Source organism: Mobula hypostoma, chromosome 2, assembly GCF_963921235.1.
Source record: "Mobula hypostoma chromosome 2, sMobHyp1.1, whole genome shotgun sequence".
Lineage (NCBI taxonomy): Eukaryota > Metazoa > Chordata > Chondrichthyes > Myliobatiformes > Myliobatidae > Mobula > Mobula hypostoma.
In genome coordinates this window covers 199,917,659-199,935,150 of record NC_086098.1, presented here as the reverse complement: position 1 = coordinate 199,935,150, position 17,492 = coordinate 199,917,659, and the positions used below count along the sequence as shown (strand labels likewise).

Below are 17,492 nucleotides of genomic sequence, written 5' to 3'. Positions count from 1 at the left end.
CTCCGCCATCTTCTTCAACAGCTTGTTCCAGATAACTACCACTGTGTGAAAAAACTTGCTCCTCAAATTTCCTTTAAAGTTCCCTCCTCTCACCTAAACCTGTTCCCTTTAGTTCAAGACTTCCCTGCCCTGCAAAAAGCACCCTACCTACCCTATACTTCTCTCTCACAATTTTGTTATTCTATTAGGTCACCCTTGAGCCTCCTACTTTCCAGTGAGAATAAACCCAGAATCCGTATAACCTCAGTTCTCCATTCCAGGCGATGCTCTTGAGAACCTCTTCTGCACTCCTGTTCTTGCTACCATATCCTTCCTGCAGTGCAGTGACCAGAATGTTGCACAAAACTCCTAGTGCAGTCTCATCAGTGCTTTGTACAGCTGCATCATGACATCGCAACTCTTGAATTCAGTGCCTGAGCCTATGAAGGCAAACATACTAAACGTCTCTTCAGCTACCCTATTCACCTGTGAGACCTTTTTCAGGAAGCTATAAATTTGCATCCAAAGATCTCATCCTAAGGTCCCTGCCAATTACCAGAATTTGAATTCCCAAAGTATATTAACTCACATTTGCCTGGATTAGATTCCATCTGCTGCTGCTCCACCCAGCTGTCCAGTTATATATATACACACATCATTTACTACAGACTTTCAATCAGGTAAGCACCTATCCCCACTGCTATCTCTTGCTTTCTAGCACAAGCCAATTTTTGAATCTGTTTGCCATTATGCCTTGGATCACTCTGTTTGCCAAAGGTCTTACTAAAGTCTTTGTAAACCACGTCTTCTACTCTGTTGTCATTAATTTTCTTAGTTACCTGCACAAAAAAAAATACGAAGAGATTTGAGAGACATGTTCTCCCTGCAACAAGCAAAGCCTACTCCTTTTACCAGTTCCTGCTTTTCCATATGAACATAAATCCTGTCCCTCAGAATCTTCTCCAATAACTTCCCTACATTTAATCTAAGGCTCACAGGCCTGCAGTTTCCAAGCATATCTCTACTGCCCGAGGAGTCAACATTCACTGTCCTCCAGCCTTCTATTCCCTCATTCATCACTAATGCAGATCAAAGTACCAGCTTCCTCCTCCAATGCTTCCATTGATATCCTAGGATAGATCGGATCAGGCCTGGGGATTTTTTCACACTAATAAACATTTCTAACATGCCTTCAGAAACCAGTGTATACTTCCTTCACCCTACTAACTCAGTATCCACTCTCCTTGGTGAATACTACGTAGGACTTTGTTCATATCCTCTGGCTCAGCACAAATTGCCTCCTTGGTTTCTAAGCAGACGTAATATTTCCCTGGCTATCCCCTTGTCTCTAATATACTTATAATAAGTTTTAAGATCATCATTGATGATGTCATTTTTGGCCCCTTTGTGCCCTCCTAACTTCCTAAGTTCTTGCCCATAACCCCTATAAACCTCAATACCAATTACTTACTCTTGAAATTGTTTCCTTCTTTTTCCGCATGAAACCTTCAATATCCTTTGTTAAATAAAATAACCATCTTTGCCTCTTATGCTTACAGAAGATTCTGTGAGTATCACGGCTTGGATCTAGAAATCAGTCAGTCTTGATACAATTAGGAAAAATATTTATATCATGTTTCTAAAATTTCAAGACCAACTTCAATCCATTAAAAATAGCTTTTGTTAGTGGCAGATGGAATTATTTCCATGCCAAGCTATATAACTATATACACAACACTAATTTGTTTCACTGCTTAATGGCGACACTGCTTGAATAACATTATGCTCACTCCAACGAGCAGCCTAATTTGAATAGAAGTTGCCAGATGTGTACCTGGTATAGGCATTATATAGGCATATTTTATCACTAGGATTTATTAAGAGCAGTCAACTTTGGGCAGCTTGCCCTGGTGAATGTGTTCTACAATTAATTATATGTAGAAAGTATGGGCTTGGATTGAGCTAAAGGTCTTTAGTTGCAAACATAACCATCTAACTGTAAACAGTATGGTATTGTACAGACCAAGAGAAAGAAAGCATGCAAACTCAGAATAAACAAAGATCATATAATATGGTTTGCCTTAATTTGATTCAAATAATCCTAAAAGTGACGCATATGAATCTGATCCAAGGATTTATACGTATATTTTTCAAACATAGAATAAACTCTTTTCAGGCTGAGACTCAGGTCATCTTAGAAGCACATAAGCTGTGATTTGAGCTTTCTTCTTTGTGGATAGCCCCTTAAAAGGGCCGATGGAAAAACCAGGATAACCTAACAATGAGGAGGAACTAGTCACTACTGTCTGTCTTCCCTACATTTTCACAGTTTCTGGAAGGATCACCAGGATCCTGAAGAAATACCAGATTAATACCATCCACAAACCCATGAGGAAGCTCAAATCACAGCTCATGTGGGTCAAAGGTGACCTGGGACTCAGGACGGCTACTGTTTACAGGATTCCCTGTGAATACAGAGCAGTGTATATCAGCCAGATGGGACACACTGTGGAAACCTGCATCAAAGAGCACAGGAGTTGTAAGCATTTAGGTTACCTGGAGAAATCGGCGGTAGCAGAACATTGCATTCGCAGTGGCCATAGGATTGACTTCAACGGCACAAAACTAATGGCTTTTGGGACTGCCTGGTGAAGGCAGTCATTGAAATAAAACTAGAGGGAAATGATTTTAATAAAGATGAAGTTCTCACTGTAAGTAAGAACTGGAATTTGATTTTAAACAAGGTGGGACAGTGGAAACAAGACTGGACGAGGACTAACCAATCAGGAGGGATGGATGATAGGGGTATAAATACCACCGGACTAGACAACCCCAGGCATCATCCCTGAAGAATGCGGCAGAACTTGTCATTGAAGTGTCGGGTAAAATCGATACCTAGGCTGGAAGCCCAAGAAGAGTTTATTCATCATATACACTGAGAAAACATCAGGATAAAGCAGTAAATTAGATTCAGCATTGGCTTAGAGGGAGAAGCCAGAGGGTGGTAGTAGATGGTTGATCACCGACTGGGAGCCAGTGATAAGTGGTCTGCTGCATCTGTTTTTGTTTACATCTATATTAATGATTTAGATGGTAATGTGGTAAATTGGATCAGCAGATTTGTGGATGACACCAAGGTTAGGGGTGTAGTGGATAAAGAGGAAGGCTATTGAAGCTTGAAGCGTAATCTGGACCAACTGGAAAATGGGCTGAGAAATGGCAGATAGAGTTTAATGCAGACAAGTGTAAGGCGCTGCACTCTGGCAGGACAAACCAGGATAGTGTTTACATAGTGAATGGTTGGGTACTGAAGTATGTGGTAGAACAAAAGCATCTGGAAATACATAATTTCATAATTCATACATAAATCATACATTCACTGTAAACCATATATAAACCCATAAACCCCTGAAAGTGCCATCGCAGGTAGACCTGAGTCGTGAAGAGAGCTTTCGGCAGATCGGTCTTCATTGATTGGAACAGTGAGTACAGGAATTGATATGTTATGTTGAAGCTCTATTTGTACAGTTCCTGTCACCTACCTACAGGAAAGATATCAATGAGTTTGGAAGAGTGCAGAGAAAATTTACAAGGATGTTGCCAAGACTTGAGGCCCTGTTTTATGGGGAAAGGCTGAATAGGTTAGGAATTTATTCCTTGGAACACCAGAGAAAGAAGGGAGCTGTTATAGAGCTGCACAATATTTTGAGGGCTATAGATTTGGTTAGGTAGTGAAGTGGGGATACGTCTCTCTCAAGTGAGGTGTAAAGGCGTTCATTCCCTTCCTAGCCTGTAGGTCACCCTTAGGCAAGATGTTAACATCTGCTTAGACCTGCAATCAGGGCCATGTGAAGCCATAGAAATAAGTGGTGGATGGTCGTATGAACAGCTAGTGCATATCACAAGTTCCAGTTATACAGCCACTGACACCAGGCAGACAATCTCTGAAGAGTATTGTGAATGGCTGGGTCACCCATCTTGTAAAGACGCTGCCCCAAAGAAGGCAATGGCAAGCCACTTCTGTGGAAAACTTTACCAAAAAGCAATCATAGTCATAGAAAATCCATGATCGCCTATGTCATATGACGCACCACATAAACTTTGTTCCCTAAGGATGGGCGAGAATAGAACTGGAAGTCACAGGTTTAGAGTGAAACGTGAAATATTTAAGGGGAATCTAAGGGGCAACTTCTTCACTCAGAGGGTGATGCAAGTATGGATTGAGCACCAGTGGAAGTGGTAGACGTAGGTTCAATTGCAATACTTAAGAGAAGTTTGGATAAGTACGGGATAGGGGTGGGGGTACAGTCTGGGAGCAGGAGAACAGGATGGTGAGGATCAGATAGGTAGCAGAGCCTCTTTCTGTGCTGTAGTTCTCTGACTCAATCAAAACCTTCCTTCCTACAAAGCCCACGACCCTCCATTTTTTTCCATCCATGTGCCTATATAAGTCTTTTAAGTGCCTCTGTTGTATCAGACACTATCACCGCACCTGGCAGTATGTTCCCAGTACCCTCACTCTTTGTGCAAAATCCCTCCTCTGCCACCTCCCCTAAACTTTCCCCTATTAACCACAAATAGATGTCTTCCAGTATTGGCTATTGCTGCTCTTGGTAAACACGCTGGCCATCTACTTCCAGTGTGCCTCTCATAATCTTATATACATCTGATAAACCACTTGGGGTCAGTACTTCTGTGTAATAATTTCTTCTCTAAACATAATAATAATAAAGCATTTTTCAGGGTGACTCTCTAAGCTCACTATGGTTTTTTTTCCCCTAGCTTTAAACCCCCTCTCTAATTTACTGAATTGGATGAAAATAGGGTAACAAATCAGAAACAACCAAATGATTTATACCTTGGCTACCTTTCTTACATGGATGATCTGAAACTATACCTTCTTTCAACAGTAAAACTAAAGCAATTAATTCAAATAGTAGAACTATTTCAAAAGATATAAACATGAATTTTGGATTAGATAAGCAAAGAACATTAAACATAAAGAAAGGTGATATACCTAGTAGAAATTAAACAGAGCAGCAGGATACAACACAACCAATGGATGAATATGAAACATGTAAGTACTTGGGATATCAACAATTAAAGAAAATAGATCATACTGCAAGGCTTAAGAGAATCTGCCAAGCAATAGTAAAACCATGACAAAGACGAGAAACACTTTCGCTATAACCATATTAACCAATAGACTATAAGGTATAGCAGCAGAATTAGACAATTTGGCTCAATGAGACTGCTCCGCTAGTTCATCATGGCTGATGCAATTTTCCTCTCAGACCTAATCTCCTGCCTTCTCCCTGTATCCCTTCATGTCCTGAACAATCACGAATCTGTCAATCTCTGCCGTAATTATACATAAAGACTTGGTCGCCATAGCTGCCTATGGCAAAGAATTCCACAGATTCACCACTCTCTGGCTAAAGAAATACGTCCATATCTCTGTTCTAAAAGGACACACCTCTATTCTGAGTCCTCTGATCTTAGACTCTCCCACCACAGGAAATATCCTTTCCACATCCACTTGGTCAGGGCCTTTCATTATTGGATAGGTTTCAATGAGGTCACCCTCCCATTCTTCTGAATTCCAGCCAATACAGGCTCAGAGCCATCAAATGCTCGTCAAATGATAAGCCATTCAATCGTGGAATCATTTTCATGAACTTCCTTTGAACTCTCTCCAGTTCTGAGAAGAGGGGCCCGAAGTTGCTCACAATACTCCAAGTGAGGCTTCACCAGTGCTTTATAAAGTTTCAACATTACATCTTTGCTTTTATATGCTAGTTCTCTTGAAATGAGTATTAACATTGCATTTGGCTTCCTTACTACAGAGTCAACCTGCAAATTATCCTTTAGGGAATCCTGCACAAGGACTCCCAAGTCCCTTTGCAGCTCAGTTTCTTGTATTCTCTCTCCATTTAGAAAATTGTCAACCCTTTAATTTTTTTCTACCAAGGTGCATGACCACGCACTTCCTAAAACTGTATTCCATCTGCCACTTATTTGCCCATTCTCCCATAATCCTAACCTTGAAACTTAATCAAAACTTCCTCAAAACTACCTACCCCTGCACCTATCTTCATATTGTCTGTGAACCTTACAACAAAGCCATCAATTCCAACATTCAAAGCACTGACATATGTAAATAAGAATTGGTCCCAACACAGACCCCTGTGGAACACCACTAGACCCTGGTAGCCAGCCAGAAGAGGCTCCCTTTAGTCCCACTCTTTGCCTCCTGCCAATCAGCCACTGCTTTATCCATGCTAGAATCTTTCCTGTGATACAATGGGCTCACATTTTGTTAAGCAGCCTCATGTGTGGCATCTTGTCAAAGGCCTTCTGAAAATCCAAGTACACAACATCAACCAATTCTTCATGGTCTATTCTGCTTGATGTTTCTTCAAAGAATTCTAATAGGTTTGTCAGTCAAAATGTTCCCTTGGGGAAACCAGGCTGACTATGGGCTATTTTATCTTGTGCCTCCAGGTGCCCTGAGACCTCATCCTTAATATTGATTCCAATATTCTCCCAACCACTGAGGTCAAACTAACTGGCCTATAGTTTCCTTTCTTCTGCCTCTCTCCCTTCTTGAAGAGTTGAGTGACATTTGCAACTTTCTAGTCTTCTGGAACCTGTTATTCGTCTTCCTCTTTCTATCCTAGGTAGTGTTAATCTAAGTGTGTTTGAGTGTACACAGTGTTTTCTAAAATTTGTCATTTCATTCCTTTTTTTTGGTAAATTTTCCAGATCAGTTTTGGACCAAGATATTATGCGAAAAGAACATGTTAAGGAAGGATATACAGTTTAATACGTGCCTAAGGAGTTAGTGTAGAAGGGAGGGCATAATATCTTGGGATCATTGGGCTGTCTTCCAGGGAAGGTGGGACCTGTACAGAAGGGACGTTTTGCACATGAACTGGAGGGGAACTTGTATCCTAGTGGGAAGGTTTGTTGATGCTGTACGGAGGTGCTTAAACTAGAGTTACAGGGGTGGGAACCAGAGTGCCCGAACAGTTAGTGGAGAGGTTGTGGAGGCAGGTGTTGGTATGACCTCAGGCAAGGTCAGGAATCAAAAGGTTGAGCAAGGTGGAGTAATGTCCTCAGCTGTATATATTTCAATGCAATAAGTATGGTAAGAAGGGTGGCTAGTTTACAAACAGGCAATGCGTAGTGAGAAGAGGCTGTTGATAGGGCAAAATTGCAGTCAACAGGATCAGTTGCAACCTAAAATCAGACAAAATTGAAAAGGGTGAATACAGGACTGCAGGTGTTATATTTGAATGCATACAATATACGGAATAAAGTCGATGAACTTGTAGCACAGTTACAGATTGGCAGGTATGATGTTGTAGGCATCACTGAATCATGGCTGAAAGAAGATTATAGTTGCGAGCTTAATGACCAAGTATACACATTATATCAAAAGGACAAGCAGAGTGGTGAAAGGTCTTGGGAGAGGAAGTATCCTATGGTGGGAGAGTCTAAGACCAGAGGGCACAGCTTCAGAATATTGGGGTGTCTTGTAGAACATAGATGAGGAGGAATTTCTTTAGCCAGTGAGTGGTGAATCAGTGAAATTCTTTGCTACAGGCAGTTGTTATACTTATGTTAACATTGCATTTGCCTTCCTCACCTCAGACTCCACCTGCAAATTAACTTTTAGCAAATCTTGCACAAGGATTCCCAAGTCCCTTTGCACCTTAATTTTAGTTTTTTCACTCCCTCCATTTAAAAAAATAGTCAACCTTTTCATTATGTATATTTAAGGCAAAGGTTGATTGATTCTTGATTAGTCAGGGCATGAATGGATACGGGGAGATGGCAAGAGATTGGGGCGGAGAGGAAAATTGGATCAGCCATGATGAAATGACAAGGCAGGCTTGATGGGCCAAATGGCCTAATTCTGCTCCTATATCTTATGGACTTAAAAATTTACACAACAGTCTGATAACATATATAGTTACATCAATGAAAACAGGATTCAACACTCTGTGCGAGCATATGATAAGTACACACCATTAAACTTAAATGAAAGCACAACCCAGAAAAATGAAGAATTTATCACTATAGAAGAAAAAGTTAACCAATGGAAGAGAAAGACCTTCATGAAAGACATCCCCACTATCTGTTGGTCTAGATGTCATCAAAGAAGCATCGAATGCCTGGCTCATGGTTAGAGAACTATTCCCAGAAACAGAGGGATTCCTTGCGGCACTATAGGACCAGATGGTTAACACAAAAAATGATTTAAAAATACATAATAAAAAGTTACCAATTCAAGTAGATAAAGCAGAAAATTCCAAGAGAAACCAGTCACTATCCAACACATTACAGGATCCTGCAGCAGTTTCACTCAATCTGAATGCTCACACAGGCACAATCAAGCGGCAAACATCATTCACCAAAATCCTGCTTTAAAATACAAACTTATAAAAGGCACCATAGCTTACTATAAATACACGCCTGATCCAATTTTAGAGTCAGAGTCCTACAAAGTATATTACAACCTATCCATTATTACAGATAGGACAATCCATTATAACCATCCAGATATAATATTACAGGAGAAATAAGCAGGAACAGCTTACTTAATAGATTTCACCATTCCAAACACACATAACATACGGAAATCACTAAGTGAAAAACATCAGAAATATGCTGAATTAAAAGAGGAAATTGAAAGACTATGGAACATGAACAGGGAGTACATTGTCCCGATAGTAATATTTACAAATTGTATCACCCCCAAAAGGACTACACAATAGCATTAAACAATTAGGTTTACACAGCAACATTTATGTAAATCTCCAAAAAGCTACAATACTAGAATAGTCCGAAAGTTCCTAGCAATTGGGAAATGAGCGTGCTTGGCTATGCCTGTACCTCAGGTTTTACCAGCTTGAGCTGAGAAAAAACAAAAATACAACAATAATAATTTAACACGCAAGACCAAGCAGCACAGAGTATAAAGAACTACAAATGATTAAAATTGCTATCAACTCATAAATATGTCCAGGTATTGTCACGTGTCTTAAAATTAGTCATAAAGTGGAAGTGTGGTATTTAAGAAAATCATTTAATCTAATAGCTGAACATAGCTTGGACGTGAAAATCACCAACCGTGTTCATTTGGGAAAGGCAGCATGGGTCTTATCCAGGGAGTCTGGATAGCTCAGCTTTAGATTCCTCATTTGTGCAGGACAAAATAAATCACTAGAGAGACTGATAAACAGTACTCATTGACATTCTTTGAATTAGAGATTCGAAGTGATTTGGGATTGACATCTGAAAGGTTTGTTAATACCATAAATGAGAAACACATGTCTGTGGACAGGATTTGTTTAAATCCTCCGAGTCAATGTTCTGTTTAGGTCATTCATTAAGAATGACCATTTGGATCAGATATTAGAGATTAGCGGTCACCCAAGGAATAATTTCCCAAAATCACTTGTACCTTCATGAATAATATATCCATTCTTTTACTTTCTTCATCTACTGAATTCAAAGGTTGTAGTAAATCAAATATAGTCTTGGACCTTAAGTACATTGATAAAGGGGCTACCAAATTGCCAGATCCTGCCATACATTGCATTTAACTTCATTAATAGTTCTAATAAAAGGACCCACTAAATATACGCCAGTACAAAAATTATAACGACATAGAAAGGAGAAAATTACATATTGTAAATTATGTTTTGTTACCTTAAGTAAATGACAAAAATAACTGATTTTAAATGATCAAAGACATGATAGAAGGAACATTACTTTTGGAGTATTTGGTAATAGCTGTTAAATACTTTCATTATAATGTCATAATATTAACTTGCTGTAAACAAAGTGAAAAGTATACAGCACATCTTAGCCTGCCTAAGTAGTAAAGTTTCCAGTTGTATCCCCTTGACAATTACCTCCATCATTTTACACAAAATCCAAAGATCTCAAAATATCAACAGAAATGGGAAGTTTCAACAAAGTTGCAAATATGCAGATAATGCTACTATGTACTCTGAATTTCAGAAGACAATCAGAATGAAACCAGTATGTATATTTTAAGAAGTATAGTGGACTGATTAATGAAGTTACAGAGATATGCTTACTGAGGATATACCTATAGTTTGTACTAATAATAGGCAACATAGCTTAAAGGTGGTATTGCGGAAAATGTTTATTCTGGACGAGATCCTATGATACTACCATATACTGTATATTTTGAAAGGAACCAAAGCAGTGCTTAAAAACTGGTTCTTTTCATTTTATATTTATCTTGCAGTATCTTAGGTTTCTTCAATAATATGCCATTTACACAATATGTAACAGCACCTTTACAGTGATTTTATCTAAAACAAAAACATGCTTCTTGATACCAGATGACCGGTTGTAACAAGCTATAAAATAAGTCACAGGATGTAGGTCAGTTGCAACTTTGGGAGACATGGCAACTTCAAACAGGATGGCCAGGATGCTAGAGAAAGGAAGTGTTTTGTTAGTGCCTGGATGGTGACCTACCATGAAGATAAGCTATTCAATTCACATAAATGCAAGAAACATTCTACTTTACTCAAATTTGCTTTGAACTTTTGGGAAGCATTTCTGTATGCACAAGTTAATTAGTATCCAATTATGTTAGGAATGATCAATCACAGTTTTCAAGAAACATCAACATGAAGTGGAACCTGATAAATTACGTGATTGTTCCTGGAATGAAGAAAAAATTTATAACGTTACAAGAATATTTTTGACAACTGAAGAAAATTCTTATTAATAAATGCAGATTGAATGGTTTTAATCTTTAATCAACACAAGTTAATCCCACATACTTATTTTATAAAAGTCTAGAAGCTTTACAGTATCATTTCATTTTTATTAGATCATGTCTAGAGTAGAAAAACAATTTATAAAATGATAATGGCCAGCTATGACAAATATTTACATATATTATGAATGTACATGACCCATTGTTTTGCAATTTGGTAGATACAGCTGAGCTGTATCTCTTCCTCAATGCATCCATTATGTCATCGTGAAAATATTAGTAAAGTAACCTAACTTGGTGTGATGGGGAACCTAACAGAACTGTACACAGGCAAAACACATAAAGTAGGCATGATCTAATAACATGTGTTATACTCTACAGAATATTAATCAAATCAGAAATTTTAAAAAAGCCATCAAAAGGAAATTGGATCGATTTATAAGATGCCTCATTGTCTATCTAAGAAACATTTTCATGCTTTCACTGTTGTCACAGGATTATCACTGTTTGTGAGATCCCCCGATGGATAATATGAGCAAAGGAAAGTCAGGAAAAGAAACACCAGGAAAGCTCAGTGAATCTATTTTGTGTGGTTTTGAAAGGAGGATAAATACTGTCCAAGAAAGTCAACTGGAAATTCTTTTATATTACCACTTGACAAAATCTTTCAACTAAAGACTCTACAAGCCTAGGGTGTATTCTATTGATTTAGATGGACTGGTGGATGAACTCAAAGACAAAGAATAAAGATAGAGTATAGTAAAAAAAAATGAAAATTGTAACTATACTGTAAATTCACTGCTTTTGAATATTTTTGCTTTTCACTTAAACAGTGCATCTTTCATATTCATATTCACTGAATACAAATAAAAAGCTTGGCATGGAGTGGAGAACTCATCATTCGTCACTCACGTGAGACATACAGGAGTGTCTGCTGCTATCATAGCTCCACACTCAGTTCCATTGAAATAGTTAATACAAGGCAAGGTTTCTATTTGCTATCAGAACCAACTAAATCTTCCAAATGTGTTCAGTTGCTAACTTTCCTCTTTAGATTGAATGCTTATAACGCACCTGCTGCTAAAGAAATGGGAACACTTCATGTGTCCAAAGTACCACCAGGATCTCCATTGTTAGGAATCACATGCTTTCTCTGCTGCCATGATTACCACTTCTATTTCTCCCTCTTCCCATAAGTATCAAGCCACCACTTAGAAACAGTGTGCTCAGTATGAAATGAGTGGAGAATGAACCACACCACAAAGAGTACACTTTGTAAAATGCTGATATTGTGCTGTCATCCCCAAATTTCCTTTACAACAGCTACAATACTTCAGAAAATCTGGTGACCTATTTATTTTGCTACTGTTTCTGAACAGCAACTATTTAAGTTACTTTCAGTATTGTCCACAATGTGAACAGATTTCATATTTGAAGCATCTAATGTTATAGGTATATTGAACCTTTAAAGATGACATTTAAAATGGCGTTGATACACCAGAATAGCTTCTCAGAGGTTTAACTTTAACTATTAAATCAATTCTAGTTTTAATAGTTATTATTTATATTTTAATTGTTTTATTAATTCATTTTGTGATTTTCTGTTAAAACCACATTAGATAAACCATTATAAAATAAGCAGAACATTACTATAAACTGCAAGAATGGTCTTAACAAGAACATTTCATGCAATGCTGCTCTCAGCTGTGAAATTGCAGAGAATTCACATCAACCTACATCACAGATAAATCAGAGATAGATATTTGCTTAGTAAACCTGACCTTTGATACATGTGTAATAAATCATAAACATGCAGCTTCCCCTTCCAGTGAAAAATCTATGATTTAAAAAGGCTCAGCTTGCTCCTGGCATTTTGTGCTATTTTCCTTGAAATTACCTTCATCTGATGACCTTTATGAGTAAGCTCAAACTAAGTTTTATAATCAATGAAAAATACTTCCCTTATGGTGTGACAAAGACTTCAGTTTCAGTTTGCCAAGTGGACTTGTACAATGTTAGGTAAACTGGGAGCTAAATATGATACCCTAAAGTAGTCAAAGTAAGTTCAGAAAAATCAATAAGGAAGATGTATTGTGTACGTATAAACAAGGGAATTGCAGATAAACATACAGAAAAAAGCCTCCTATCCACATGCTGACCAGTTGCAAACTTGCTGATATGTATGAAGCAATTAAGGTGGTAACTACAATGTCAGAACTATTTACCTGCTAACATTTTCATGGCATTGTTCACAGGATTAACCAAAGAGCTCAGAAAAGGAGCAAATACATTTTCAAGCACTTCTGGAAAGCTGTTTCATTTATCTTTTGCAGTAAGTTACAAAAAATTCACACTGGCCAATACATTTAATGTTACACTGCTTCACTCCTATCAAGATTCATGATAAGTGGCTACTGAATGAACTGAATTAAAAGTCTAAGACCTCTGTTCAATTTTGTTTTGTTCAAATGTATCTTTTCCAGTCTTTGGTGCATTGGGGTCGCCTACTCAAATAAGCAGACACTAATTAAATGAGAGAGAAAATAAAATCAACTTTATTTATTAACTACTGTTACCATTGGTTTATTTTATAATCATTATAAATTAATGATCACTGAAATGAATTGTCTACTGATTTATTTGAAAAGATGTTGGACTTTATCTGCCAAAAAACATATTATATTGCAACTCAATCTATGATTTACTAATGGCTACATACTCTAGGTATTTCAAAGTCATTTGAAGGTTTGGGTAACACCTTATCCAGAGATTTAGTCGTGATGAATTAAGATATGTCAATATATTGATTTGTTCAAACAAGTCACTGAATAAAATTCTGGCTTAAATATTTCATTTCTTTTCATTTATTCATGGGGTTTGGGCAGTGTGCTCATGGCCTGTATTTATAGCCCATCAGTAGCTACTCTGGAGAAGGCAGTGATGACCTGACTTCTTGGAGTTCTGCAAGGTGTATGATGAAGGTTGTTGGATATGGATTTTTTAAGATTTTGACCGCAGAACAGTGAATGAAGAGTGCTGTATTTCCAAGCCAGCATGGCTTGTGACTTGGAAGGAAGTGTGCTGAAGATGATGCTCATGGTATTCTAGGACCACAATGTTCTTCACAACAAATGGCAAACAATTAGCATTAAAGTTACAAACCCAGGACAGGATTGATATACATACTGAATCATCTGTTTTCTCATGTTTTTCTAATATTTCTATTGCTAATTGAACCAGACAGTTTTTAGCTAATCACTCAAACACTTTAGACATTTATTATCACAATTGTAAGAGACCAAGGGCAAAGATAAACTTTGACACATTGAATTAGACTTTTCTTTACTTCTCAATGATAAGACGTTTCTCCAACCATTATTATCATCAACTATGTAAGACTCCTTTGTAGATATGAATTACCCAAGAAGCCTCGGCCAGTCCAATCAAAGTCCTTTCATCCAGGACAGTGAAAACTAGTATGTCAAGTCAGTATATGCATGATTTGTTTTCCCACATAAAATATTTGAATATTTTAAAATATAAAATTAACCTTTATATTATACCTTGTATTTCAGCTGCGTAAGCACTCCTTTATTAATTGTCACAATTCTGTTTTCTGGAGTGGTTAAAATGAAGAAGACAAGGCGTTTGATAACGATAACCAAGCAGCAATATTCTAGACATTTCACAGTTTTGCTAATAAGCAATTACATCTCTCAAAGATGGTGCTGGGTAAGTTTAAAATTGGGCCGAATGTCACACTTACCGCTACTTTTGTCCGCCAGGAAACGGAATTTGTATCCCAACGACCCACTTTCTTTTACTTATAAGATTATACTGGACGAACTACCTGTTAAACTAGAGTTAATCTAATCTTAATGTTATTCTCGTCCAGATCCGTTCAACTGTTTCAGAAGATCTAAATTGTATTTATGACTTGTAATACAATATATACAGTATTTTGGAATTACCTTGGCGGCCACCGAGGAGCTGGGTTTCTCTAAAAGGTCCCAAAGTTTCTTCCTTTTCTCCGCACAGAAGGTGTTATCAAATTCTTCTCCCTCTCTATCCCTCATGGTCTCAGCTTCCCGCTTCAGTTCCTCGTTCATTTGTTCCTTTTTCTGGTGATACCTGGCTTGGCAACAGGACTCCAGATAGATTTCGTCTATCCCCCAGTAGTCCAGCTCCTGGCTGAAGGACAAAGCGCACATCTCTTCCATCATATGCAACTTGCCCGTACGGTAAAAATTCAAAATAGATGTAAAAGCTCCCGGGTGACGATCAAAAAAGTACTCGTTCTCCTCCAAGTTGTAATCATCACAGCTCTCCATAAGGGACTCGTGAGTGTTGCAATCCCGGAGTTTGCCCAGTCGCGTCCGGGGTAACCGGTCCAAGGTTCTCCACAGTACTTCGTGTGCAAGTCCCCCAACATTGAGTTTTACCCTCCTGGAACAAGCCTTGCTCCTGATGATCTCCACGGGATCTGGAGGCAGGGAGCTTGTGGATCGAGATCCCCCTCTATTCATCCCCGTGGGCATGCTTCCAGTTTTCTTCTGCAAGGTTGTATATTATCTCACATTAACTATCCGAGCGTTGGATCTCAGTGCAAGGCTTTCATCTGGCTGCTTTTACACCCATCCTCGACGCTGGAAAAAAAAGGAGAACAAAAAAGATATTTGGTGACAAGATCCAAATTGTTCTTCAGATTCAATTGACCTACAAAAGGAGCAAGTACATCTCTAACGCAGTCAGGAGGTGCGGGCGCGGCGCCTTATCCAGTAATCAGTAATAGCTCATTAATCTGCTCAGAGGAAAGATTTCATAGCGAGCAGACGAGCTGGCAGTGGCCAGAGGCGTGCTGCTGCAGAAGGCCACCGAGCGCTGTCCACACAACCGGAGCTGAACTGCAACGCAGTGACTGACAGCTGGAGGAGAATGGCAGTCACCTCACAGCTCTCACATCACACCCCGGAGAAAGCCACAACTCTTAAACTTGTCTCCATCAACACATGGTACCACCCTAATACCACCACCATATCAGGAAAGTTGCGGACTAATTTACCCTGGCATCAGAATTAAATTTGAGCATCTACTTTACATCAAAATTTATTTATAAACAAAAATTGAGCCCTCACTCTACACTTCCCAATAGGCAATCTAGCTTTAGCCCGAAATTCTGCCGGACCTAGAAATACTGGTTGCAATTTGGTTTCCATTCACAAACCACCCACTTGCTGTATTGTTTGAACGGCACTCCGTGTCTAAAATGTGTGAACTGGAATAATGAGCGGCACCGCGCGATGTTCCCCGCAACACCACCTGGTGGATTCTCCCGTTTTATTAATTTTACATCATGGATGTATATTTGTTTCCTAATGTGATCGCATTTAAGATTAGTCTATACATTGACTATCCAGTTTGCACAATAAACACCAACGATAAAGCAAAGTTCTCTGGCAGGCAGCTGAAAGAATAAACGCTAGTATTTGCACACGTTTTATATAATTCTGAACGGTTTAAAAGAAATAAAGTCAGGGACATACGGTAACCACCCATGTCAAGAAATAAAGGATCGCCAGGTCTTTAAAGGAGCCGCAATGTTTTCACCTTTTTGTTTGTCCCTCAAGGAACCGGAATCATGTTTGCAGAACGTTCACCACAGCGAGAGGTTAGCTCCTCCGTCAAGAACCAATGTGAAGTTGGTTTCTGCTCCCGGCTGGCAAATGCAACCAATGACTTCTCACGCTAAAGCAGCAGGTACATGTTTCCCCACATTCCCTAATCAACCTTCCTGCCATTTTATATTTGCCCCTGCTGAACAATCATCGTCCTACACGCCATTCATCTCGTGCCCAGATGCCGAGTTGGACGAAGAACAAGTTTAGGGAGACGTGACCTTCCCTCTTTAACTGTGCGACATCCTTCGGTGCACCGTCAATGCCCTGCTTCGATTTGACTGTAATCAGCCCAGCCTCCGAGGCACACCGTTATGCAAAACTGCGGAGTACAAAGAACAGCAACAAAAGAAGAGAAAAGGAACAAATGGAACGTTTGTTTGCCAAGCACTGTTAGAGTGAAGAAGGTTTCCAACCTATTTGTCTTGCAAAGTATGCCGGTGCTCACCCTGGCCGGGCTACCACTGTGCTATAGCTCACTGGTGTTAGAAGAGGACCTGTCAGAATAAATTCACTTCCAGCGAGTCACATTGTTGATTGTGCTGTTAAGTGTGGAAGCAAAATTTAAGTGCTCGATTTACATTTGAATATAGCCCATTCCAGGCGACTGCTTGGAATCTCAGAATAATGTACACAAAGCTTAATCTGAATACTAATTTAAAATCGTTTTCACAATGTGAGTCAAACAGCTCGCCACAGAGCGCGTCCCTTCACATTCGTACAAACCTTCAAGTTTATCTCCTATATTCCTCGATTTCCTCGTGGTGAATATGCATGCGTGGTTCAAAGCTTTCTGGTGCTTCCCGGCGCCCTGTAAAATGTTTCCCTGATGACAACAAATCTCCGCCATCCCCTTTGATGGAGCCTCGCATAGTTACCGCTTGATAGCTGAGTGCAACAGACAATTTGGCGCAATTTACTACAAGGGTATACCCACCCCCACTCCCAAACCTCCACGCAAGACTATTTTCAGAATTTTCTCCTGATTGAAAATTAAACATATGTCTATGCGATTTACGTTCAACTATATTCACCAATACACTGATCGTCTGTACCAATGGGTCGCA

At 39.0% G+C, this 17,492-nt stretch overlaps 1 protein-coding gene across 2 annotated transcripts in view; it reads right to left on the bottom strand.

Moving 5' to 3' along the window:
- kcnb1 (potassium voltage-gated channel, Shab-related subfamily, member 1) overlaps positions 1 to 17,271 on the bottom strand; it is a 331,116-nt gene extending 313,845 nt beyond the window's left edge. Inside the window, exons 1-2 of one of the 2 annotated variants that reach the window (XM_063041390.1) lie at positions 17,152 to 17,271; positions 14,722 to 15,396 (exon numbers count right to left, since the gene is read on the bottom strand). In XM_063041390.1, the coding sequence (XP_062897460.1) occupies positions 14,722 to 15,288 (567 nt within the window). In that variant the 5' untranslated portion in view covers positions 15,289 to 15,396; positions 17,152 to 17,271. Of the gene's footprint in view, positions 1 to 14,721; positions 15,397 to 16,357; positions 16,449 to 17,151 lie in introns of those variants that run through there. The other variant, XM_063041391.1, reaches the window with a different exon arrangement.
- Positions 17,272 to 17,492: the final 221 nt, after the last annotated feature.